The sequence below is a fragment of the Ornithodoros turicata genome, chromosome 3, assembly GCF_037126465.1.
Source record: "Ornithodoros turicata isolate Travis chromosome 3, ASM3712646v1, whole genome shotgun sequence".
Classification (NCBI taxonomy): domain Eukaryota; kingdom Metazoa; phylum Arthropoda; class Arachnida; order Ixodida; family Argasidae; genus Ornithodoros; species Ornithodoros turicata.
In genome coordinates, this window is record NC_088203.1 from 79,040,259 (window position 1) to 79,067,035 (window position 26,777).

Genomic DNA, 26,777 nt, shown 5'->3' on the forward strand with positions numbered 1-26,777 from the left:
ACGAAGTTGTCCCAATGAGAACATCTGCTCCTTTCGGATATCTGATATCGTAGCCGTTTTCAGAACAAAAATCCGTTCAGTACATCGTCCGCAAAAAATTCGTGAAGGAACACTTTTTTTTGTTTTGTTCATTGCGCATTTTCAGAGACCCCTCTTTCCTTCAACCCCAATGTGAGAGAGTGAAAGGGCACAAAAGAGTGCCGAGACGTTCCAGTGGCGGCAATTCCTACCTAACGCAACGACCTCGCCGATGTGTTGCCGTTGCGTTGCTGTTGCCGCTGAGGCAGTAATCGAAGGACTTGCGGCCGGACCGATCCACGCGTTCCCTCCGGGACTACGACTCCGGTTCTGTCCTTTTCCCTTAGCTGCCGTATGCACACGCACACTCAAATAGACACGCTTTCTACATAAAAGTTTGGCAGGGAAACGCGGATCACAAACGCACACGTACGGCTGAAGAGCGCTCGAAGCATTTCGCGTATTCTCATCGATTGCACTATACACATGAAGGAAGTTTTGCGTTTGTCATTCTTGAGCTAGCCATAGTTATGTTGCTTTCTAGGTGTTCGTGTACAACCTCTGCAGTGGCAGGAGAAAGAACAGAAGTCACGGAGATAGTGTTGTCGAGGGCTCTTATAATCTCGTGCAACGCGGCTATTAATCACCCACCCTGGTTCCGTTGACGCGCCGCTCCGGGGCTCCACCCAGTGTCTTTGTCTCTGTGATGATGGCATCTCCACGTTGAGAAATGGGGACGGATACATGGAGGCAATTTGCTATTGTCTGACACCCACAAATAAGCACCAAAACGCTGATGATAGTTGCAACAAAAACGCCTGTTCGACTTGATTATTTCCGGAATTTTCTTTCAACGACCAGGGCACCTCGTAAGTACAAAACCATCAGTAGTAGTAGTTAGTTCGCCAACATGCTGACATGACGCGTTTGAAAGAAAACCTGCTGTCACTGTAAGATATCATACGTTGGAAAATATAAACATCGCTCAAAACAAACATTTTCGTAAATGTGCGTAATGAAGACTGAGAACATCCGTCACCCCGATAGCGCATGAATGCACATTGACATTATGCATGATGCATCTGCACGTGGTCGCACCTGACTTCATCCCGCTCCTTGAAGTATTCAACTTGGCGTTGCGAGGGCTGTTTGTGTTGTACTTCTATGTTTAGTCGCCTCGTCCCCAACAACACCTACGATAAGTAACATCTAATGCTTGCTGCTCGAATTAGGGAAAAACGTTCAACTCAAAGCAGTAATGTCTGACATAATAATATGGAATATGAAATGATCAAAATTATAGCTGTACACGAGCGGCGTCTCTGTAGTAAGGTTTCTTAAATCAACAAGTTCCGATTTTGAAATCATGGAAGGGAGAAAAGCCGTACTTATCTCTCGTGTACGTAAACGTGCTCCACATCACAAATCTCTGAACTTACCGTCTCCACAATCGACTGCACGCAACAACTCACTGCTTGCTATTATTCTACAGTCTATTCTAACATGCTCCAAAACAATTCCACCTGATAAATCGTGCCGACCAAAGACAGTTCCCAAACTACACCTTAACTTTCAACCGAAAAAGAAAACCCGTCTTCATCCCAGCGCACGTACAAAGAAGGTATCAAAATTCAATCGTGTGGACACTACGCTGGGCGGGCGAGAGAACTCCGGTGAAAGAACTTCGCGACAGCAAGCTGTCAGTTGCAGCCGCCACACGTGTCCGTCTAGCGTGTGGACGTCCAGGGGATAGGAAGCAGAAGGATGTCCACTGTCGGAGGTCTTGGAGGCTAATTAAAGTCGATCTCGTACCCTCCTTGTTCCCGAGTGTGGTGATATAGTGTTGCACTGGCGAAGAAGGAGTTACGTCTTCTGCGAACAGAAGCGGTCGAAACGGTACGGAAGAAATGACTGATGTGTGCGGGCAGTGTTTCCTTGCGTATTTTAAATTGGTTGTGTGAGTTTGATAGATGCGCTTCGTTACATCATGCACGCAATCGTATTGCACGGCAGAGCGTCCAGGAAAACAGAACTGATTCTTCAAACTGTCATGGTTGGGGAGGTAGAAACGCTTGCTTCCGCATTAAGCTCTGACATCTGTGAAGCGCCCTGCCTAAGGCCCAATAGAGTGTGTGTATCGCGAAGAGCGTCTTCCACGTGCCGTGTAGGCGTGAAGCATATTCATTCCTTCTCCTATAAGACAAACGTTTCTTTGACCTACTTATCCTTATGCAAAATATTCAGTGATGACATACCGACCTGTCACACGGGGCACTGCATCCCTGCTTTGCAGGAACGCACCGTTAAATTAAAATCCTTCGGCGCGTGGAATGAGTTAATGCAGGTCTTGAGTGCCATATATGTCATGTCTTCGTTTCGCTGCCACGGTGCATGGCAGCTTGGAATATAAACCTGCGACCCGGTTACCGCCGTCGCTTTTCCCTCCCTGTGTAAACGTTGAACACTTAACGATCCAAGCTATATCTAGGCCATTGTCTTGTTGTTCCAGCTTCAGCAAAATGGTACTGCAGAAAGAAGAACTAGAACAGAAGCATTTGCACCTGGTGCAAATCGTGGAAAGCGAGAAAACAGCGAAATGGCAGTACACTCAGCAGTGCGAGGAACTCACCATCGAAATTAAGAAGCTCCGAGCCGAGGTATGTGAGATTATCCAGAGCTATCCACTTGTCATAGAACATGGACGTACGGAGCAGTGAAAGCGATGTCGACCAGCTAGTCTCCAATAAAACGTACAACAAACGTTTTCTTTTTCTGTTTTTTTTTATTATTGTTATTATTATCATCATTGGCAGGAGCACAAGGGTGTATTTACACGCAAGGTGTGTCAGCCTAGTGTGGCGACACGCTGTACGCGCCGCAGGCTAGGACTCCAGATAATGGCGACACACGGTGCTGGAAGCAATGTTTGTCCTCCCTACATTCATGCTGTCCTCGGCTGTGATCGAACCCGCGATCTTGCACCCAGCAAGCCAACACGTTACCGACGGAGCTAGCGAGGCCGGTCCGTGAGCAGCATTGTGTCAATGACTCACGTAAAGAAAAAAAAAAGATAGATGCACCTCTCCCCTTGCATATAGCCGAACGCTACCTTAGAACATCTCACTCAAAATGTAGCAGGGCAGACACTTTTCATTTGTTTGAGGAAACGGAGCAAAACTCTGAACTTGAGAACCGGTACTTGATCATTACAGAACTTTCGTTCATTTTTTACGCAAATTTCAGCGAATACGCAGCACATTCTCTTGCTTCATGACGCTTTAAAAAGTTCTGCTTCGTTTCTTGCATATTATCAAAAACTGACGCAATCTACATAACATCGAGACGCGGCCGACATCGGCATGCGCAATTGCTACGCCTTCGATTTAAAATTGGGCTTAACTAAAATAAAAGTAACCAAAATATTGCACCCTTGCGCTCTCCCGCTATCATACACCTTCCACGACTCCCTCTTTGATAAGACAATTTACGGAACTAGCAAACTTTTCACGAACGATGCGGCACGCCTGGATCTGCTCTCTATTTGCTCTATATTGTTTCCAATGGTGCCCGCTTTAAAATTTCGGATCCACTGGGGACCTTCTCCAACCTTAAATTACGGATTTGTCTGTTTTACTATTTTTCTTTTTCGACCCGACGTTTCCGAACAACAAGAGGGCTCGAAACAAACTTTGAAAATGGGCTGCTACAGAATTCAGTACTTACGCCAAACGTAGAAAAGCGCACGGAAAAAGAAGTCATTCGGAATCTTTCATTTTGTCTCTTTCTTCGCAGCTGTGCGCTCTCAAGAAAGAATGGAGGCTGACCCCGAACCGCAGCGAAGACGAAGATAGCGAAGAAATAAAGAAAATAAAAAAGGTACGTAGGGCTTGTACTTTTTTTTTTCTTTCGTTCTTTCTCTTCCTTTTTGCCATTATCTAGCTATCTATATTTATAGCGGTCAGCGGGAAACGCGCGCGTTACCTTTTTGTGAGTCCTCCCAGTTTCTTTCCCCCTTTCTTATTTTATTTCTCTCTATGCCTTTGTTTCTGTTTCTCTCTGCCTGCCTGCTCGATCGTTGGCTTCCAGCATTCTTTCTTTTTCTCTGCTGTCTTTCTAACCTACGCTTCTTCTTCATTCTTATTATCGCATTATCCCTGCTATACGCTGCGTTCTGTCTTTTAGTTCTTCAAGTCCATGTGCAAGGCAGAAGCTACCTTTTTTTCCGTCTTTGCTCGGCCCCGGTGCCAGACTCGTCCCCTTTTTCTTCTCCCTCTTGATTCTCGCTGTTGGTAACGCACGTAGCTGCAGCTTGCGCTGTATTGAACGAGTGAGCCTGGTTTTGTGCAGCCAGCAACCTGCTTAATGTAAAGTGCGGGAACGGCGGAGACGGTGAAAGCGCTTTAATAATAGCCCCTGGGGGTCGTAAGGGCTGTTCCGACCGGCAAACGAGCTTCGTAAAACACTGAAAGTATTATTGCAAATTTGGAAATATGTACCCGAAGAAAGTGAGAGAACCACTACGAATGTAAGTTCGCGTCTATTTTATAGAGAGTGAACCGCAGGCAGAATGGCCCTTTTATTGGTTTAGATTTCACAATGAAAATTAATAGAGGGACCGATAAAATAAAACTTTGACGGGGCCCCTTGTAGGAACTTAAAGCAGTTGAGAAGGCACAGGCGATACTGTGTTATCTGCGGGGACACTGTATTTACCATCAATTCCTGTGGTGTACTATCTGATCCCCTGCCTCGAAGTACCAATAGTGGCTGCCATTTTAAATACATCTACGGATGATTCGATGTTTCTCAGTGACAATAGGTTTACTGACATGCTAGACGCGCGATGTTCGCCGTACTATATTTCTAGGGAAGATAAGAGCTACAATCACAGAGGTCTATCTCCGCCAGGGGATAATGTAGTCCGCACGTTGGGAGTGGGGCATGCGAGAACGCGGCGAACGCAAGACTGGCGGGGGAGCCTATATTGACATGTTTTGTTAACGCAAATGCATTTTGTGTTGCTGGCTGATAGTTACGTGTTTGCAGTTGTTTACATGTTGTACGCGAATATTTAATGTGATAGCTTTAAAAGCAGGCAGACCTGCTCGAAGTATACGTCGTTTCTCACAAGTGTACCCACACTTGTTCACGTGTGAGGTTGAGGCTGATGTAATCAGATGATGTTGCAGACAGCTTATAGGCGATGTGAAAAAGCAGCGCAAAGCTTAGAGCATGCCTTTTACTTGCGCCATTGTTTTCATCCTAAAGGTGCAAAGCTTCTTCCGCGGGTGGCTCTGTCGACGCCGATGGAAGCAAATCGTAGCCGAATACATCAGCTCTCCACACGCAGAGAACATGAGGAAAAGAAACAGGCAAGTGCATTCAACATCTAGTTCAGCCTTTTCCTGTCTTCACCTGTACTACCGCCGCTTAACCGCTACGATGGCGCCACTTAATAAATGGCGCCGTCACAAAACATCAGTGGGTTCGCCAATCATGCCCCCCTCCTTTTCATATCCTTGTTGTATTGTTTGAAAAATGGTTTGAATGTGCATTATGACAGGAAAACTAGAAACAATAAATTTGAAACAACAAACGAAAATTTGAAGTTGGAGAATTATCTTGACCAATACAAGAGGCAACACAGCGGCAAAGGAACGTATGTTTAATGGACCAGCATAATTGGGTCAACATTTTATTTTTCCTTTCGTCAAATCGAATCAAATCACAATAATTGCACGCCGCATAACCACTGAAAAAGCGTTGTCTGGCAACGAAAAACATGCCACGGTAATTGTACCAGTTTCAAGGGCTACTCCGTTCGTTTCTTTTTAATCAAAATCGTTTTTCTTGGGGTCGACCTTCCGTTCTTTCCTTTCTTTTTTCTTTTCTGAAATCAGCCTCGAAGGATAAGTTGTTAGCGTGTCCACGTATTGACCCCGAGGATGCGGGTTCGATCCCGAGGATGCAGGTTCGATCCCAGCTGGGGACGCCAGTAACTTGGTGGCAGGCTTCCGCGAAGAACGTTAAACACCGTGTATCGTGTGCTGAGATTTCGGCGCGCGTTGGCGAACCGTCATGTGGGCATAGGTGGGGAGTAACGCGTTACAAAGTAGTGCGTTACCGGTAACGCGTTACATTCGAGTACTGAAATATGGTAACGCATGACATTTGGGAGAAAAGTAATGAGTAACGTAACGTCATTACATTTTTAACAACTAACGCGTAACGGCGTTATGCGTTACTGCGTGTTCGGGAACTTGAAAGCTTGAGCGAGGACCGTGCCTGCAGAATCCGGGAAAGTCCCCGATTTTTTCTATTCACCTTCAACAATGACAAGAAGGACACATCGACACCCACGAAGAACGCAAAAGAAGGGTTGTTGACCTACCCTGGTAGGTGTCACCTTTGTTTACCACCTCTGTTTTTCACTCCCTCTGGTATTTTTCGGATGAATGGGGCAAAAGCGGCAGAAAAATAGCCTCTACCCTCTGAACAAGTAACAAAGTACCAAGGAATTGGCTGTTTGGATTTGTACTGTATGAGATAAAAGGTCACTGTCTCTATCAACCTTGACAAGGAGCACTCACTGGTCATTAGGCGTCCTCTCAGCCCAACGGGCGAAGCTCACCGATGAAAATTTTGAACATCAACTACTTCTGCGTTGCAGTAAATCGTACATGTAAGTTGTGTACATGCGTGACCCTTGTTTGTGCCCAACATTGCTTGTATTGATTTGCGGAATGCACTTATGTGACTCAACCAAAAATTGTACATATTACAAGGACAACTGGTGAAGTAATGCAAAAGTAACGGCATTACTTATCAGAAGTAACGGCGTTAGTAACGCGTTACCTACTACCGCAACAGTAACGAATAACGTAACACGTTACTTTTCGAAAAAGTAGTGAGTAACGGTAGTGCACTACAAAATAAAAGTAACTTCCCCACCTATGCATGTGGGTCAAATTATTATTTTTTACGTCAAAAGCCCGTGAGGGCACTACATAACGAAGAGGGCACAAGCCACCTGTGCAGGAAAAAAATGTGCACAGGATAGAGCATGTAACAACCTAACTAACTCTATCAAAGTCGCACACCGAGACATTGTGGCGGGCTTGAAAGCAGAACACACTAAATACACATGCCCAATACAGAACAGATGATCAACATTATAATAGAAAAAGAAAGAAAGAAAAATATTGCACATAAACCTACTACATGCTAAGATGTAGGTTTGGAACTAGGAGCTTGTTGAGAGAGTTCTTGAGAGCTCAGAGTTGTGAAAAATGCCGTGAAAAAGGCAAAGACCGGATATCCTACGGCGCAGGTCTAGGGTGTGTAAGGAGTGCCGACCCTTCAAAGCTGAAATGCTTTCAATTGTAAAAGTAATTGTTCAAAATATGAGGAACAGCCCGATTCCGAACAGCGTCAATGGCGTTCCTATAGGTGACATGGTACGGGTCCCATAAAGCCGAGACATATTCCAACCGTTGTCTTACCAGAGCGGTGTAGGCGGTCATTTTAACAGTTAGTGGACATTGACCAAACATACGGCGTAAGGATCCCAGAGTGTATATTGGAGATGGCTTACGAGAGGTGCTTAGACCAACACATATTCGTGTGAAAAGTGTAAACCAAGATATTTGTATGATAGTACTCGCAGGAGAACGTGGTCTTATCTATATTAATCGGTAGCTGCCGTGTCGAGCACCAGTTTCATATCAAGTCGTTTTGAAGAGCGTGATAGAGCGGAATAATTACGGATAGTGCGATAGACGACACAGTCGTCTGCGAACACTCGCGTACAAGAAGATAAGCCATCAGGCGGTTCGTTAATGAAAATTAAAAAGAGAAGCGGACCTATCCTTGAGTCTTCATGGATTGTACTGCGCTAGGTGGGAGAAGGACAAGACCAACGAAAGTTAGAGTGGAGGACAGTCTTGGAGGACTGTGTTCGTCTGTCTTGTCCTTCTCCAGCTAGCGCAGTACAATCCATGATGCTACACAAACTAGCCCAAAAACGAGCCTTGTTGACTGTCCTTTGGGAATGCCTGAAGAAACGGGTACAAATGAAGATTAAATGATTGATTGATTTAAAAAAATTAAAAAATCAATCTCTTTTCTTTTTTTGCCAAGTGGAATTGGCCTCAACGTGTTGCTTGCGGCTGCTAAGAAAGTTTTGAATCCTCGTGGTAACAGAAGTGTCAATATTGAGAATGTTATTGTAGAAATTAATCCACGGACCGGCCATTGTAGCGTTGCTCATAGCACTTAGGCAGGGCAATTGAAAACAATTTTAATTTAGAAGAATTCTGTAACTAATCTTTTGGATGATTTCAGTACATCTATATCAAAGCAATATGAGCAAAGTACGGAGTGTATATTTCACGATTTGTTCACCATATGTTGTTCTACATTTTGTGATAATACAGGATTGCGCGTGACGATGAAAATATGTGTAACAAGATCGTGGCTGGCTATCTCAAGGAACAGTGTGCTATTTTACAAAAGTGGCTTTTCTATAGATCAGTGATAAGCTATATTGGTATATGTGATGGATGGGAATGAAGTTATACTTATTAAAGAGTACTGTAGTTGTATGATTATACGGTAAACCCTCCACGAGACGGAAGAGCTTTCTTTTCTTCTTTGAGCTACAAGAATATTATCAAAAGCACTCTTTGCCGCTGTACCCAGTACATGGAAACAAGAATTTATGTGAGATAGTACGAATACATAATAAAGCGTGAACAGAAATGTCACACTTTCACTGGTAAGTTGTCCTTGTTCCTCTATATTATACGCGTTGCAGTTGATATTTTGGACCGTGCTGAACAAATGTGGTTACTCAGAGTCATCGTTGCAGAAAAATTAACACCTAACGATTTAACAGTGTCAACGATCTCCACTTTCTCATGCCGCAGGTAAATTGGAACAAATATTGGAACATGTTTATGTTTATGTTTTTTTTTTTTTGTTGGAATAAATCGTCTATAATTTTACGTACATTAATTTTTAACAGATCGCTGACAGACCACACAAAAAGTCTTCGCACTACAATGTTCGCATTAGTGAACAATCTCGTGCCAGTTGTACCAGTGAAGAACATGGTATCGTCAGCCTAAGTTGCCAATTTCGTTTCCGGACTTAAGCTAGCAATGTCATTAATGCACATAATGAACAGTAAGGATACCGATATACACCCTTGAGGCACACCACGCTTGATGTCTTTCAGTGAAGAACAAATATTCAGTGATGGCCAGTAGTTGTTAAAGGAAAATTTATTAAACTTAAGAACAGTAGTTAACTACATGTAGTTAAACTACTAGTTAAACTACCTGCTTGTAGTTAAAAAGTAGTTATCAACTACTTGCAGAAATGTAGTGGCAACTACTAGTTAAACTACTATTTTAAGTAGTTAACTACAGTAGTTAGGTTACTGAAGGCGCCAACTACTTCCGATTTTGCCGCAAGCTTTACGGCACGATTGTGCTTCCGACCTTTACCTTGAGCTACTTGTTTGATGAGAACGGAGGTGCAGAGCAATTGTGTCGTGCATGTGTATTTAATGCTTGTCTAGTGAAGCATCATTTGCTGTGAAATAATTCTGCAACTTAATTTATCGCGTAGGCACAGAAGGAATCCCGCTGCAAGCTTTGTATTTGACGACCGTAGCAATGGCTTTAGCCAAAGTTTATTATTGCTTGTGATTCATATTTAGGTGTCCAAGAACACTACATGGGATTGGTGTTGGTGGACAACGTTAAGTAGTTATGAATGTAGTTAAACTACATTGCAGTAGTTAAAAAAGTAGTTTTAACTACTCCCCTGAAAAGTAGTTGAACTACTAGTTAAACTACTCAATCACAAAGTAGTTAGTAGTTATGGTTAAACTACTGTAGAAGTAGTTAGTGGCCATCACTGCAAATATTATTTATCACTATACACTATTTTCGGTGTCCAAGATACGAGCTGATAAGAGAAAGAAGAACATCGCGGCACACCGTAATCCCTGTAGGAAAAAAGTGTGTGGAAAGTCTGTACTGTCTAGATCAACATAGCGTCTGAGAAAGGGTGTAACAGGGTGGTAAAAGCTACAAAATGGCGTACGCCCCCCCCCCTCTCTCTCTCTCTCTCACCGAATCAGAAGTGGTAACCCTATCACTCATGGCAGAGAGTGAGGTAACAGGTGGAACTTTGCAACCTTTTAGGCACAACATATACGACAAATATTACCTCCTGGAAATAACTGCTCTACCCTTTTTTCTGAGAGTGTAGGTCATTTTCGCTTTCAGAATATTATGAATCTTACGTGTTCTTCTTCTTCTCCTCCTCTTCTTTTTTTTTTATTGATTGCGTCATATTACGAATCAATGAATCAGAAGCCCTTGTGAAGTCAACGAATGAACTGTCAGTTTGAACTGTCAGTCATAACTGTAAGTTTCTGATTCTCAAAATCATTAATAATTATTTCCTTATATTTCAACAGAGAAAGTTCTGTGGATCTATGTTTACGAAAACCATAGTGCGAATTTACGATAAATGAAGTTCGAAGAATGATAATAGCCTATTATGTACCACCCTTTCCGACGCTTTGGAAAATACCGCGAGCATAGATATAGGGCGATAATTCGATATCCACCCGCCTGTGTGCAAATCTGATACTCTAGCAATCTGCATCCTTTCTGGGGACACGCCAACAGACATCGCATACCCTTCCAGGAGAAACAGCAATACTGACGCTTCAAACACCGTCTGGTATGCATCATCGAGTAAGGTACAGGGTAATAATATGCATCATTCGGTTAAAACCGAGAAACCCCGAAAAGGGACTTGCCACGTAGCATATCTAGCCACCAATATGGACACTGGAGAACGCTGAGCACGCCGCATTGAGCGTAGCCGCTCGGCATCTCGTCCTGATGTGACATGCGAGAAACTTTATTTTTCACTCCAAAATCTACTTTTTCACCCGATATCGCCCGATCTCAGCATAGTTAGCACTTTTTGCAATGAAACCCGATTGTACGGGGGGGGGGGATATGTTTATTAGACGAAAAGGAAAAAAAAAACGGGGGAAAGGCAGCCAAACGAGACGTCGGCTTGCTATTCCAGAAATAAATAAATACAGGAAGAGAATTAATAAATAATAAATAAATAAAAAGGAAAGAAAAGAATTAAAGAAAGAAATAGGAAGGAATAAGAAATAAATAAATAAATAAAATTAAGACAGAGGAAATAAATAAAAAGAAAAAGAATTAGCAAATAAAGGATAAACTAACAAATGATGAAAGAAGGATGAGGTAGATTAAAGACAAAGATGGCAACAACAAAAAAAAAAGATGACTAACAAACGGCGAAAGAATGATGAGATGGATCACAGAAGATGACTTTATAAGGAAAGCATGAGGTTAATGCGTTGAGGGTGAGAGTGGGGCACAGAAGAATGAGATTGCACGACTGAGTTCACAGGCTGTTCATAAGACCTGAATCTCTCAAGAAAGTCAGAACTGCTTTGGTCACAGACCGCTGTGTGTGATCTCGTACTGGGCCGAGCAGAGTGGCCAGAGAAAAGCGCGTGCAACGCGGCTCGAGTAGGCGTCGTCTCAGCGTGGCTCGAGGGGTGTCGAATCTGTGACAGTCGAGGAGAAGGTGTGGAACATCAGCTTCAACAGCGCAAGTGGGGCATTTGGGCGTCTGGAGAAGGCCCATTTTACAGAGGAGTAGAGGTGTCCTGGCGGCATTAAGGCGTAGTCGGCGTAGAATGGACGTTTCTTGACGCGAGCAGTGGTGTTTGGCAACGAAATCCATCGACGGGTCGATAGACCGGAGATGGTCGTTCAGTCAGACAGCGTCCTCTTGAAACTGCCAAGTGCCGTTATGACGGAGTCGCAGTTTCTGTAACCGACACGATGAGGATGAAAGTGGTAGGAGACAGTTATTGAAGGTGCCGTCCCCATGTGCCCGACGTGCTAAGGCGTCTGCGCGTGTGTTTCCGTGCAGGCCGGTGTGACTGGGTACCCATTGGAAACACAGGCTATGACCAAAGGATAGAAGTCGGTTGTATATTGCGACTATCATGGTGTCTAGGCCGCCGATTGTTCTGGAACAATAATTTGCTAGAAATTCTAGCGCCACCTTACTGTCCGTGAACACAACCCAAGCGCCAGGCGGTGATACCGCTATGTGGTTCAACGCGGTCAGTATGGCGAAGAGCTCGGACTCCGTAGATGACGTTTCGTAGGGGAGCTTGTGCGCCACTTCAAGGTTTTCATGTGGCTTATAAAAGGCTGCAGTAGATCCGCCTTGAGACACTCATCCATCAGTGTACACAGGGAGTCGTTGATAGTACGCGGAGTTAAGGTGCTCCAGTGTAAGTTGGTGAGCAACAACGGGAGGTACAGAGTTTTTCTTCAGAAGATCAGGAATGTGGTCACATACAGGAGGCCTGCCCCGATTGTACGGCTTGGGATAAAAGGTTATGGAATGCGGCGCTGGCGTATTTCTTCATCAGAGCTGCAGCCTGCTTAGCTATTGGGAGCAGATGGGATAAGAAACGGATGACCGGCTATTCCATTCATCTCTTAGTGTGTGTGTTCACTCCTGCTTGCTACCAGGGGGTCGCTCCAATGGAGAAATGCCAGACTCCGGTCTATTGTACACTTTTGTCCCAAGCTGGACTGTCCATGATCGGCCATTGATGTCGACACTCATCGACTTTATCACCAATTACATCCATTACGTTAACGTATTTTGTGCCAAACCCTCGAAGTGTGACGCCGCCGTCTGGATCATCCTATCCAATGAACACTTACTTCAACAGGGCTGCCAGCAAACTATGTTAATACCTTCCCACCTCTCATGAATAATCCTTAATCCCCTTCCATCAAAACGTTTGGGTTTCCTGCCTTAACTCACTTCAACAGGGTTGCAAATGCCGCGCAAACGGAAAAATGCTCCTCCCCTTATTGCATCGTCCGACTCAAATATTGCATTACCCAATTATCCGAGTCTGCCTCCATAAATGAGACCAAGTACCGTTCCAGTACCGTGCGAGACGACGTTACAAAATAGGATTATAACGTTCAAAGGGATCCAAGGCACGCGAGACCTCTCCCCCCCCCCTCCCCCCCGTAAGGTTCGTGCGTTAAGCTCTAACCCACGCAACCTGGAGGACATGGGATCCTATAAAGAGATTAAGCAGCGTGCCCCGTTACAACTCGCTACTTTTGAAGATTATGTGTGTATGGCAATGTGAGACTGAAGATGGCCTGTAGAGGCAATGGTGTTGTCCTAGCAGGAGGGATGTACACGTGTTAATGCGAGGTTAACTTGCGCACGTTATGGGGTCGTAAAGTTGGGCTGGGCAGTTGTTATGGCGCTTCCACGCTCCGCAAGTGTGAAAGCATCCGGGGAGTGGTGCTTGCTTGTTGTTATCGTGAGTGATTCGGCATTGTGTGCCATTTTCGACTCTTGAAAGAGAGGATGCTTTCGGACGGGGGATGTTGAAATGTTCGTTGTTGTTCACCCCTGGGCACAGTGTGCGGAATTGGGCGATTTAATTACAGTACGCGCATTACCTGTGAGAATGACCATCACTATAGAGCTAATGCTTCCGAGAAGCGGGCGACTAAAACCTGCTGGTTCTGCTAGTGGGCGAAAGAGTAGACATAGTGGCAGCGCATCGTCCGAGTTATGTAGGAGCCACAGGCGTGCACACTCTAAGAAAAAAGAGTAAATGAAGTGTAACAACGACTTTTATTCTCCCTCTCTCTCTACTCTTTTCTGCTGGTTTCTACTCCGATCATCTCGCCTTACTCTTCCGAGACTGAGTTTGCCCTGCTAAGATTCTGGTTAGACCGTATACATCAAAGGGCGTAAATGATAGCCAGCGTAAAGATAAAGAGACAGGAACCGCTACTCTCCTAAGCATCTCTTTTCGTATATACTCGTCTCTTACACCTCATTGATCTAACTTACCCTTCCGAGATTTCCTTTCGTAGTCTTCCCATTTCGAAAATTTGTTCAGGAATTGCAAGACATTGGAACTGCACAAGAGTTGGGTACACTGTGTGTGTGTGTGTGTGTTTTTTTTGTTTTTGTTTTTTTTTGAGAGTACAGTGACACAGAAGGATATATTTTGTTGTAGTATGTTCTCTTCTGATAAATTTACTAATAAATTTGTTTGGTTATCGCTAGAAAGGCGTAAGTCATAGCTGGAGATGCCAGGCCGTGCTCTACTCACTGGGCCACCGGACCGGGCAGGGCGGCTCAAGAACTGGAATGCCCGGGCCCGGGGGGGGGGGGACGGGAGGATTCGAGCGGTCTGTCTGCCTACATTGGCGGCACATTGCTCGGGGAAGGGATGAAAGGGGGGAAGGGGAAGGCTCACACGTCTGGTTCCCGGCCAGGGCCGGGCCGTGTCATTTTTCGATGGTAGGGCTCTACTCGTGCCGGGCCGGGTAGGGCTCTACTCGTGCTTCAAGGGTGTAAGCCAGGTATAGTACCACTGGACCTCACCGGTCGGGTGATGCTTGGGAGAAATGATCGAAAGAAGAAAATGTGATTGATTATTTAAAAAAATGGGGGCTCTCTCCGTTAGAGGGGTCCGCGAGGTTGTGGTCGTAGATTTACTTTCGTGACATTCGTGGCGATGACTGTCTTAATGAGTTCATGACATTGAATGGTAAGTCGCAGCACCAGCTGACATTTCAGAAACAGCTGGAGAGCTTCTCGCAGACTACGTTGACTCCCGTTGCTTGGTGCTTAACACGTCCGCCTGGGCCTGTTGGTAAAACATGACTAGTATACTAGAAGCGCTTAGGGAAGACAAACACACACACAGATACAAGAGCTCGACACGCCGCTGTAGAACGCAAACGGTGTAGCACAACAAGGGGACAAGCAACCAGGCGCGCATTGGTTGCACGACGACATGACACAGCAGTGGTCGGGCAATGGGGTAACTTTGCCAATAATCCTCGTAGATACCGTGGTACAGGGAGCATCTCAATGAAGGCTACTGAGGGATGCTCGCATGTTTTCTGTGGTGTGTAGTTCTCTTGGACTACCCAAATCCCAGAGCAAGAGGGTTAGCACACCTCTCCCTCTCCTGTGCCACCGTCGTCTCTCCCCTCCTCTTTCACCCTCCGCTCTTCTCCCTCCCCTGGGTGCACCGAGCCGACACTCCAGAGCAGGCTGACCGCACCTTCCCACTTTATGACCCCACCACCACCACCACCACCCCATGACCCAGCAGTGAGGGAACGCACTGTCGTAAACTGTCCCAGACGTGTGCACGTGAAATGAGTGCGCGTCCGTCGGAGTTTGCACAGGCCGACGCGGATTTTGCAGAGAAGTTTTTCAAGAACTGGTTTGGACATGTTTGTGACGTTTGTGATGGGCTGTGGTTTCGCACCGACGTGGCGCCCGCACACGCGCAACACCGCCAACCGTTGGCCAGGGAGTTCACGGCAGAATGTGTGAAAAACTTCACGGAAAAAAAAAACTTGTCTACATGTGCGTGCGCAATACAATCGTGAGCCTCATCTCGCCCTTACTGCGCGTGCACGACATAGCTATCGTTGTTACTTCTTCGCACGTGGGCTGCGAAATGTCCTGAACTCTTTTAGCGATTTTAAGTCATCCGTTGTACCAACCAGGTGGAAGCTTTAATGCTGTGTTATCGACACCAAAGGGTGGCTCTGCAGATTTTCTGGTTCTGTGCTCTCCGCCACGCTATGTTTCCTAACTCCAGAATGCTACATGGAATTTCGTCAGCGTCAGCCAGGGTCGGAAAGACGTAAATTTTACGTAAAGAAAGGACTAGCATGCCTGGAACGGTACCGGTTAATTAGACTGCCACACGCATATTTTACCAAGTGATTTTTCAACACAAGTGCGACGCGTTTCGTGTCGAGCGCTTGGTGTTCATTGTGTACCGGGCATCGAAGACTTACGCTGAAGGAGAACAGCCTCATCCAAGATGCCAAAAACGAAGTATGTACTCCTCGGCTACAGTCTGTGTGTATTATGTAGCGGTCGTGTGCTCCATGACACGGCTTACTGAGAACTTCGCAACTTGGCTGTCAATCAACGCATCAATAATATCGTACGGCTGCTGTGCACGGCAAGAAAAAAAAGTGATTTTAGGTCTTCTGCACTCTAAAAACAGAACTTGACCACATAGCACGGTGAAGGCCAACCACTGTACAGAATGATACCTTTATCGCTCCCGGTTTATGAAAAGCGTGGGGCGTACGCCTCCCGTTTTTAACCAATCAGGGGGCAGAACGATGTAATTCGGGATGGTGATTGGCTAAGAGCGTGCTATGTGGTGAAGTTCTGTTTTTAGGGTGTGGAGACTAGCTGCATTTGCGAAGATTAACCGCAAACGATGGCCCTAGAAAGCTATCGCATTCAAACGTGAGTTTGAGTGAGTCATTGCGTCGTGTTTGACACAAGTTTGGTACAAATATAGTATAACAAGTATGTGTAATTGGGAATAGATTTACACGTAAGGTGAGTCAGCCTATTTGTGTTGCTACATGCTGCACTGCGGGTAATTTGGACCACCTGGGGTTCTTTCGACGTGCGCCGGAAATCACCGACACACAGCAATGTTTACCTCCCCCACGTTGCTACCGTCCTCGGCCGGAATCGAACCCGCGATCTTGAGCTCAGCAAGCCAACACGTTACCGAATGAGCTACCACAGTTTTCTTTTTCTTTTTTTTTTCACCTTTAATTTCCTGAACAGTCACTTATAATACAACAACAAGAGAGGTTACGGTGTTGCTCCTCTAAATGGGACCCATCCACAACACAACATCTACAAAGCGGGGGTTGTCGAAGTAGCTTGCCGTTGTTGGCCACACTCAAGTGGGCATCGTCACGACTATTGCAAACAAAAACAAAAAAAATAATAAGGGGGGGAGAAGAGAGTTGACGATTTCAAAGTGAGCCAAAGGCAGGATGAGCGATACTGGTGGGACGGAGGCTGAGTACAAGTTAACGTTACCTGCAGCAGCTCGGCTACCACAGTTTGATACAGAGATGCAGTGAATTTTCTTCTTAGGGTGTTGCACGCCACATTTCCTTTAATTGGTGAGGTGTATTGCATTAATTTGGTTAACACCCTAACGCGGCCGTGAACGAGCGGACTCAGTGTCCACGGACCCTTCATTCGCTTACATCATTCGTTCTCTTTGACGGCTAAGTTTAACTTCAGTTTCAATTGCCTGTTCCTCTGTATGTATCATATTTTTCCCAGAAAAGAGCAATCGAAGAAGAAGCCGAAAATAAGACGTTCGGAACATGCATAGTGACAAAGCTGCACAAAGATTATTTTCGATTCGGAGTGCCACTGGAGAATCGTTGTCCGATTTATTACTGTTGCCATGCATTACTTCCCTTTGCGTTGTCAGTAATGGCGCCATACACTTCCCCCGTCCACAAAAATAGTAGATTGAGCCCGGAAGCAGCGAAGGGCTACGCAATCAATCAGCTTAGCCGATCGACAGTGAAGAATGGCAAGGACGCACGCAACAAATACGCCGAGTTCACTTACGGATAACGGCACGTCCGTAACTGATGTTTCTGCCTCACAAAACAAAGCTTTTTTTTTGTATTTGCAGTGTCAAAATGCGGTGCACTTCACGTTGCGTAATTGATTGCTTCATGACACAGCACGGCTTAGTGGCATCTGACCTCAGACGCACTCGTAGTGGCCGGTTCTTGAGACGCTACGAGCTGTGTGGTAAACGCTATAATGTTCGTCGATATACTTCTTTCATTCTTCTTTTTAAGTCGAAGATGATGATGATGATGATAAAAGAAGGGGGAAATTTGATGGAGAAGTTGGCTCCACCAATGTGGACACCGGCTACTCCACACCCTGCGGCACGTGCAACCATGTCGCCACACTGCGCAGACAAACCCTACGTGTAACATCACGGTACCATTATTTACTCCACACCGCATACGAAAATCATAGCTCACATGTCGCTGAACGGTGACAAAAAACGTACGAAAAGGTACCCAGGCACGAAGAGGAGTAAAATCAATATAGACAATAGTCATCACCCACTGTGAATCAGTCAAAACCTGGGCCGCGATAGTAATCGTTATCGTTATATTTAAAGTTCGCGCGCTCCAAAGCCGCTTTGGTAGGCTCACGCAAGAGCTCGTGGCGAATCACGGGCCGAAGTGATGCATTTAACGCGCGTTATGGGATAAGGGCAAGTTGAAGATCTGGGCCCGAGGTTCTCCGCTTCGCCCCCCCTTATCCCTCATAAAAGACACCAGGGCGTGCAGCACACGTTGCCCAGAACAGTGAAAATGTTGACAGGGCGGTTATCCAGAGCCGCGAGAGATGTCTGAATGCACCAGTGCGACACAAAACCGCGCATACGAGATGAGAACACCTTCTGTGTCTTCAAGTACACCACAGTCCGAACAAGTGGGCGACGCCATAACGTTATGCCTGAACGAGACGCAAGAGTTGCCAGTTACAATCACGTCCTGCACAGATGCGGAAAGAGTCGGACACGGACATACTTTGTACAGCTTTTAAGCCACTCTTAGAATCACTACACATTATCCGTGATCTGGCACTAGCGAAAGCTTCTATGAAGCTCAGCAACCAGTGCCATTGCATGGAGCTCCGCAGCAGTAGATGACGTAGAACTGTAACCGTGAGCTGACAGTAACTACACATACAATTCCTACATTTCTCATTTGTATAGCGATAAACTATGACGACATCTATATGCACGGCATGGCCCTAGACCAGCAACAGATATTCACCATTGTGTTGAAAGCAGGGATGGGCAGTATTTAAATACATTGTAATTAAAATACATTTTAAAATATAAATACATGTATTCATATTTTGTATTTAAATACAGACTTGAAAAATGTATTTATAATGATATTTAAATACCAATTTTCGGGTATTTATTCTTTTAAATACTTTATAAATACTCTTAAATACAGAATATACTGACTCATATCTTTGCCCGCATTTGACCTTTCGGGAAGAAGGGCAAGTTTAGGGCGCAATTATGCCGGGTTTGCGCTAGCATGCGCATGCGACAAACCATTTTAGATGGCGCGTTTTTCACTGTTGTTGCGGACAACGGTCGTGACTACCCGATTACATTGTTCTACGAAGCATCGTCGTCAAATTTAATACAAGCATTTGTTCATCGGCACCTGTGGAGATGCTGTTCTCCTTTGCGAATCTGATTGTACGGCCGAACAGAAGATGCCTAAAAGAAGCAGTCTTCGAGAAATTTCTAATATTAAAATCGCCATGATAATCTAACAAATAAATGCTATTCTTTCTTGCTGATTTGTCCTTATGATCATAATTATTTCTATAATTCCAGGTGACATCTTCCTCACAGTATTTATGGTAGTAGTTACGGTATTTAAATACAGTATTTATATTTTGTATTTAAATACTCATGTTGAAAACTATTTATGAAGAGTATTTAAATGCCCCTGTCAACAAAGTATTTTGTATTTATATTTAAATACTCAAAAAATGTATTTATGCCCATCCCTGGAAAGATATAACCCGAGGAAGCAAGACAAACGCAGCACCATCTCCCCCTTGCCCTTTCATCTTTATATACCGTTTCCCCCGCCCAGAGTGAAGTTAATGTACTACGCTGTTCCTCCTGTTCTTCTTTCTAATTCGCAATAGACGACATGTCTTTTTCTTTCGCCTGTCTGTTTGCGATCAGAAGAAGGACGGTCGACGGTCACCCTAAGGTCTAGAGCTGTAACAAATAAAGGGACCTGGCAGCATCTGTTACATCTGGAGGAACGCTGTGTTGTTGCCACACTGGCCTCTTTACTTTGCGATACGATGGCCGTGATTCGTCACTAATGAACTTCTGCCTGCGTTCCGGATAATAAGAACTAATTAGCGGATTGTGACTGGAGAAATGGCTTCCTGTAAATGTGAAATGTTCTGCTATCAGTCGTAGGTACACGGCGATCTTCCGTGGTTGTATGGATTCTGCCTTGAAAGAGTGATTTTATTTCTGTTCCATTTTGATTTAGCTAAGACGTCTGTTACTGTTTTTTAGCTAATACGCCTTTAGCTCGTACACGCAGAGAGTGCCCTTCTAGCGGAGCGCCAAAAGTGGCCTCCAAATCTGCCATATTTTCGGGGGCCATTTTCCTCGCGGTATACAGGCTCGAGAGTCTTCTTCTAGTTTTTCTTTTTTTTTTTTTTCTGAAAGCGCCAACGGCATCAACGCGCCAATAACAAGGAAATGCTGCCGCTGCACCGAACGTTTATCTTTCATAATTAAAAAGCAGGACAACGCCCCAAGAGGTTGCTAGTGCTGCCATAAGGAGGCCCACGTGACCGAGGATAGATGGCGGCATATTCTAATTGCTAAAAGAAAAGAAATATGCATTCCCCTATGAAATTCTAGATTTGTACGGGCACCCTGCATGTAACCACACAATGCGCATTATTTGTTACAAATTCTCTGTATAACAGCCGTTTCTTTCAAATCGTTTCAAGGTCATTTACATGTACCGCGGGAATTAACCTTCGTAGACATCCTTCCAATTTATCAGATACCGAAGTAACGTTGCACAGAGCTTTAAAGGGACTATCGCATCCGGAAAGGTGTGTATGATACGGATACGGTAATGTTCGGCATGGTTCCACAATCTACTTGACCAAGTTTCTCTTCCGAAAACAGCTTACGTATTAAATAAACGACTTTTAAAGATTCGCACTCCCTCCGCAGCTAAGCCAGAATGACGTAAGCCGGGCACACGAATGGGAGCGCAGCGCATGTGATTGTCTCCGAGGTCGTCTGCTTGACGTTCGCACCGATATATATACTAAGTGAAAAGACTTCGGTAAATACGCCGACTTTCGCATACCGATGTCAGTGCTGACGTCACCATGTTCCGTGGAACACGGTGTTACGCTCCTTGCTGTACAACAACAACAACAACAATAAATGAAGGAGAAGTGATGATGTCATGGGATGTTTCCCCGTGGTAGCCAGAGGACCCTATGCCCCACTTGACAGAGGTCAATATGAGAGGATGAATTATGGTGAACGCGAAGTGAGGGCAGGTCGGAGTTCTGTTTAGAGCTGTTCGAGGAGTCCAGTGGCTTGCATGAAAGCAAAAAGGGAGCGAAGAACCCGGCACCGATGCGCAGGGGAGCTCCATGGACGGACCAAGTAATACACACCAGAGGATACACACCACATAATCATGCACTGCCCAGAGTATAGCCACGCCAGACTTAAACTCCAGCAGACACTAGAGGCACTGGACAACAGGCCTTTCTCCTTTTGCAAGATTATCGGAAGGTGGCCCACAAGGCATCAACAATCCAAAGCACTGAAAGCGCTCTGCGCTTTCTTAAAAGACAGCGGTATAAAAGACCGCTTCTAAATTCCATCACTCCCAATTATTATATTTTAACGCGTAAGAACTGGAGCTGCAGGCGCCCTTAGGACAGCCACCTAGCTCCAATATACCACAATCCAGTTAAACTTATCTTATCTTATTTAATTTGAACAACATGAGAGAACTGATGTTCAACAGTTGCTGCTTGCGTCGATCCCGTCGTATGAATGTGTGTATGAGTGAGCAAAAATGTAAGAGTGAAAGGAGGATGAGTGAGAGAGAGTGGCTGGTTTGTCCCTTCAGATGACGCACCCTTGGAAGTTGCTGAGGAGGTGTGTTAGCTTAGCTCAATTGGTAGAGACCTGGACCGGCAATCCAGAAGATGTGGGTTCGAGTCCTACAGCTGGCTAACCTTTTCAGCGACTTTCTTCTTTCATCGTTAATTTGGACAAGCTGTATGGTCTATGATAAAGGATCTCAAGTTGGCGTCGAAGCACCCGGCTTTCACACGTGTACCGGTCACATTCCTCGGTGATATGAAGTATTGTGGTGTGTCAAGTTGGGCACAGCGCCGTGTTACTGTAACCCGGCTTAACCCGGAACACAGGGGTGAAGGCGTCGCTGAATCGTAGACTCCGCAGAAGTGACGTTAAGCTGCGAGGGAAGCCACCTGGCATCTCGAATGAGAATGACGGTCCACTGCCTGGATGAGTGATCATTGAATGATGTCGTGGCGTCACTGCTGGCGGGCCAAGGCTGACATCAACGCAGACAAGTAGAAGCATCTATCTCTTCTTGGCGAGGATAATGGGCACAGCACTGAAGATACGGTGGGCCGCAACAGCCGCCAAGTCTGCCTCCTCGTCGCCCTGAATGCCACTGTGGCCGGAGACCCACTGTGGGGTCAACCGGTGTCCCTGCTTCCCAAGAACCTTGAGCGTCGTCAGGATACTCACTACCACGGGACCAAAGAGCCGCGGATTCTCATGCTTCCTATACATTGCAGGGCTGATATTGAGTCAGTGCATATCATCCAGGAGCGAGGAGGGCAGTTCAAGACAGACTTTAGAAGTAGCAAGATGGCATACAGCTCTGCAGAGGTCGACGAAGTGCGATGAGCCAAGCAAAACCCACATGATGTTGACTCGTCCGGTATGACAAAAGCAGCGAAGCAGCCACCCGACGTAGACGAACCATCTGTGAACACATCCGTGCGGCGTCTGTACTTTGTATTCATCATTTCCAAAATTGAATCCTTGAGAACCGGAACGCGAATCCGACTCTTCGGCCCCAGGAGGCCAGGGATGTATGTCGAGACGGATGTGCTCGGCAGTGTCCATGGTGACACTGAAGGGGCGGTCGGGGCAACAGTAAAACCAAGGAAGTTGCCAGATGCCGCTGTAACACATAGCGAGAGTTTACTGTTCTTCCGCCTCCGTAGCTTTTGAACCGGAGGGTGGAGCCGGTGGTGAGCGAGCAACAGTCGAATGGCTTCTCTTCGGCTGAGGACATCGATAGGTATTTCTTCGGCGTCGGCGATCACCATCAGCGTCTCAGTGCTGCGCGGGACACCAAGGCACGTCCGCATGCTGCGCGCCAGTGTACACCGAAGCTTGTGTTCAGACGTGGTTGATATACCGTGCAATACGGGCAAGCTGTATAGCAGTGAGCCGCGAACCAGAGTTTTGTGGAGCACAAGAAGATCCCGCTCAGTGAAGCCCCAGCGCACACATTCCCCCACCTGGCTGTACAAACACGTACGACGCTAACCAGAAACAGCATTCCACGAGCCGATCTCAAACTTCTGCTCGACATACAGACACCATCACTCCCGCCCGGCCGTCGGACGGCAAGGTCTCTCTGCCGCTCCCTGGACCTTGTCCGCGCCAAAGGGTGCTCACTGATTAGCCTTGCCCCAATTACGTTTTGCAGACAGGGAATTCCGGAATACTCTCAACATCCGCTGCTCTTGACATGCATTGCACCAAATTGCCCAGAAACAACTCCATTAATTCGCGTCGGATTTTTGGCGTTATTGTCGGTGATGAACGAGGGGGTAAAATGGCACTGTAGTTTCGGAATCGACCGCGACGGATGCTATAGTCCCTTTAACTTGTTTGACTTCTAAACGTGTGCAGACCGCCCCGTGTCACACCACCTAGATACAGAAAGTCTGCGCGCTCGTCGGTGGTGGTGGTGGTGGTGGTGGTGGTGAAAGGGCTTGCCGTTGTCGGCCTCACGTATATGGGCAACGTCACGACTGACGCCCTGGGGAAATGCGCGTCCTGGGCCGACTTCTAGGGGAACTGTGCCGACATATGTCTGAAAGCGTCTGAGGAAAACCCAGGAAAAACCCCAGACAGCACAGCCGGCATCGGGACTCGCGCGCTCGTCGACTTGACGTAGCAATTAAGAGTCAGCCAATCAAGATCGTCTTTTCAACGGCCGTAGCCAATCACGAACGTGCTTTCAGCGGTCGTGGCCATGGAGAAGAACTACCGTCGTCTGCGAGTTGTGATTGAACGTCCCCGCGTACTAAATGGGAAAAATTTGGAAATAAAGCGCAAAACGGTCTCAATCTTTCTCCAAAGCGATTTTCTGGAAAGTGTATTGCACTTTTTGTCTAAATATTTAGGTCTGCAGGTTCCGGGTGAGCTGCAATCATTTGCGGGTTCTTGAATTCGCAGAACCGTGAATCGCAGTAGCAGACGAATTCTGACTATACCGGGTGTTTCACAAAAATCCCCTGGCTGAATAATTCGTGAACAGATGGCGCCATCGAAGAAATTTATTTTTGGTAAAGATCCTTGGGACATCGGCTATGAACTGAATAGTGAGCGTCTCATTTGCATACGCTGACTAATTAAAAAAACATCCTAACTTTTAAATTTTACTTCGCACGCTTACGGAACCTCTGTTTTACGCATCGGGACCTTCAGATATTCAAATATTCAAATATTGCGAGGAAAAAAAAAAACGCATCGACACTTAGTGATTTTTCAGAGTAATTAATCGGTTTCGGTTTACATATTTCTTGCGCGGAGCAGTGCACCAATGCGCTCTTTAGATGAGCTACCCGGCTGTCAATTTCCTGTTTGTCCGCCTGTTTCACGCACGGGGTTGATGGAAGACTAGGAAGAGCCGCAAGAGATGCTTTAATATTCCTTATCAAGCGACTGGTAAACAGCCCTGGCGGTTCTGTCGTTCCGTATGGGTGAGATATCGTGCTCGTATCATGGATGATGACGAATGCGCCGCGAGCACTGTGAACTAGTGGGGTACACTCTTAAAAATTAACTACACCACATAGCACGCTCCTAGCCAACCATCATCCCGAATGACAACGTTCTCGCCCAATTTGTTGAAAACGGGAGGTGGAGCCTGTAGAGAAGGAGAAGGAACACAAAAACAGTCTCCTGCGGTCTTGCGGCTGTTCCTTATCTTCCGTCACCCCTGTGTGTCAACCAGGCGGATGAACACGAAATTGACAGCCGGATAGCCGATTCAAAGAGCGCATTGGTGCACTGCTCCTCGCAAGAAATATGTAAACCGAAACCAATTAATTACTCGGAAAAATTACTAAGTGTCGACGCGGTTTTTTTCTCGCAGTATTTTTCTCTGAAGGTCCCGATGCGTAAAACAGAGGTTCCGTAAGCGTGCGAAGTAAAATTTAAAAGTTATGATGTTTATTTAATTAGTGAGCGTACACTCTTAGAAATGAACTTCACCACATAGCACGCTCCTAGCCAACCATCACCCCGAATGACAACGTTCTCGACCCTGATTTGTTGAAAACGGGAGGAGGAGCCTATTTTGTGCTCATTATGCACGGCACAAAATAGGCTCCTCCTCCCGTTTTCAACAAATCTGGGGCGAGAACGTTGTCATTCGGGGTGATGGTTGGCTAGGAGCATGCTATGTGGTGAAGTTCATTTTTAAGCCCTATCACCACCACCACCACCACCATCATCATTTTTAAGAGTGTATGCAAATGAGCCGTTCACTACTCAGTTCATAGCTCATGTCCCAAGGATCTTTACCAAAAAGAAATTTCTTGAATGGCGCCACCTGTTCACGAATTATTCAGCCGGGGGATTTTCCTGAAGCACCCTGTATATGTCCACGGTAGCGAAGGAGGGAGAGGAGGTAATGCGCAGGCTTTCTCTATTTAGGTGGTGTTGCCCGTGTACATTTCCTTAGATTGTACCGGTTCGTACCAGCCCCTGTCGTGCGAAACATCACACGTTCGTACACAAATCCGGCTCATACGCGGAGAACGTGCACGTATAGGAATGGTAAACAAGCTGATGGCACGGGAACAGACGCAAACCAAATATCCAACAGATCAGAGACCGAGCTTTGAATCGGTTCGCGCATAACATACGGTCTCAGAAGGGGGAGGATATGTCTTTTTTTTTTTAAAGAAAGGGAGGAAAGGTGGCTCCAAAAGAGAACATCGCGCCAGCTCATCCTGACGGAGAAACTATTTCGATAGTGCGAAATGGGTTTCACTGAGCCTCGCTTCCGCTGGAAAAGAATTGAGAGCCTCGTCTACAGATAGAGCCGCACGGCGAAAATTCTCCGTGCCGAAAGACGTATGCTTACAATGTTCCCTCCGTAAACAGTAAGCCCGAATATTTACACGATGGTGGATTTCTGCCGGCGGACGCGAAAGATATTTCGAAAGGTACACAGACCTGGAACGGGGTTCGCAGGAATCAAGAAGGAATCGACAATTCCACTAACGCCATTTGCGGCGGCAGAGGCGTGTACGTTTCACTGATGCAAACTCAAACAGGGTTAACATGGAACCCCTCTTCGGTGTGAGCTCTAATGCCACGCGCCAGCCGGCAGGCAATAAGGGGAATATGTTTAATGCTGATAAAAAAATAGGGGAGGGAAAGGTTAGCCATAATGTAGGCAACAAGGATTTGTTATCGCTTCCCTGCAGTAGGCATGTACATTGAAAGCATTCTGCTGACGCCGTTAAGCGGAAAGTATTTGTTATGGTAAAGCGCGCGGCACGTGACCGGTTGACGTTCGCGTTGACCGGGGATAGTTGGGGCATAAATCGTAACAAAATTTGGGCTTGGTACCCTGAAAGGAACAACAGCAGCTCAGGAGAGGCACTTTTCATAGACCCATATAGGATAAGGTGCGACATTTTTTCCTCTACGCCGCCTGTCTCAGAGACGCGTTGCTTCATGCGCTTGAAACTTTTCTCATGGGTGGTCCTGCATGTCTGCTTTATTGCATGTGAGAATTATGGGAATTGGTGGGTGCGTTGAAGAGAAAAAGAAAATCGGTTTCTTCCGCCTGGAATGTAAATACCCGCAAAAAAGGCGCGATTTTCTGTAGTCC

General features: G+C 46.0%; 1 protein-coding gene across 2 annotated transcripts in view; it reads left to right on the top strand.

Moving 5' to 3' along the window:
* Window positions 1-26,777, top strand: part of LOC135388686 (ras-specific guanine nucleotide-releasing factor 2-like) — a 457,533-nt gene that overhangs the window by 350,073 nt on the left and 80,683 nt on the right. For both annotated transcript variants that reach the window (XM_064618396.1, XM_064618397.1), the window contains exons 4-6: window positions 2,528-2,675; window positions 3,811-3,894; window positions 5,287-5,390. In XM_064618396.1, the coding sequence (XP_064474466.1) occupies window positions 2,528-2,675; window positions 3,811-3,894; window positions 5,287-5,390 (336 nt within the window). The remainder of the gene's footprint in view (window positions 1-2,527; window positions 2,676-3,810; window positions 3,895-5,286; window positions 5,391-26,777) is intronic.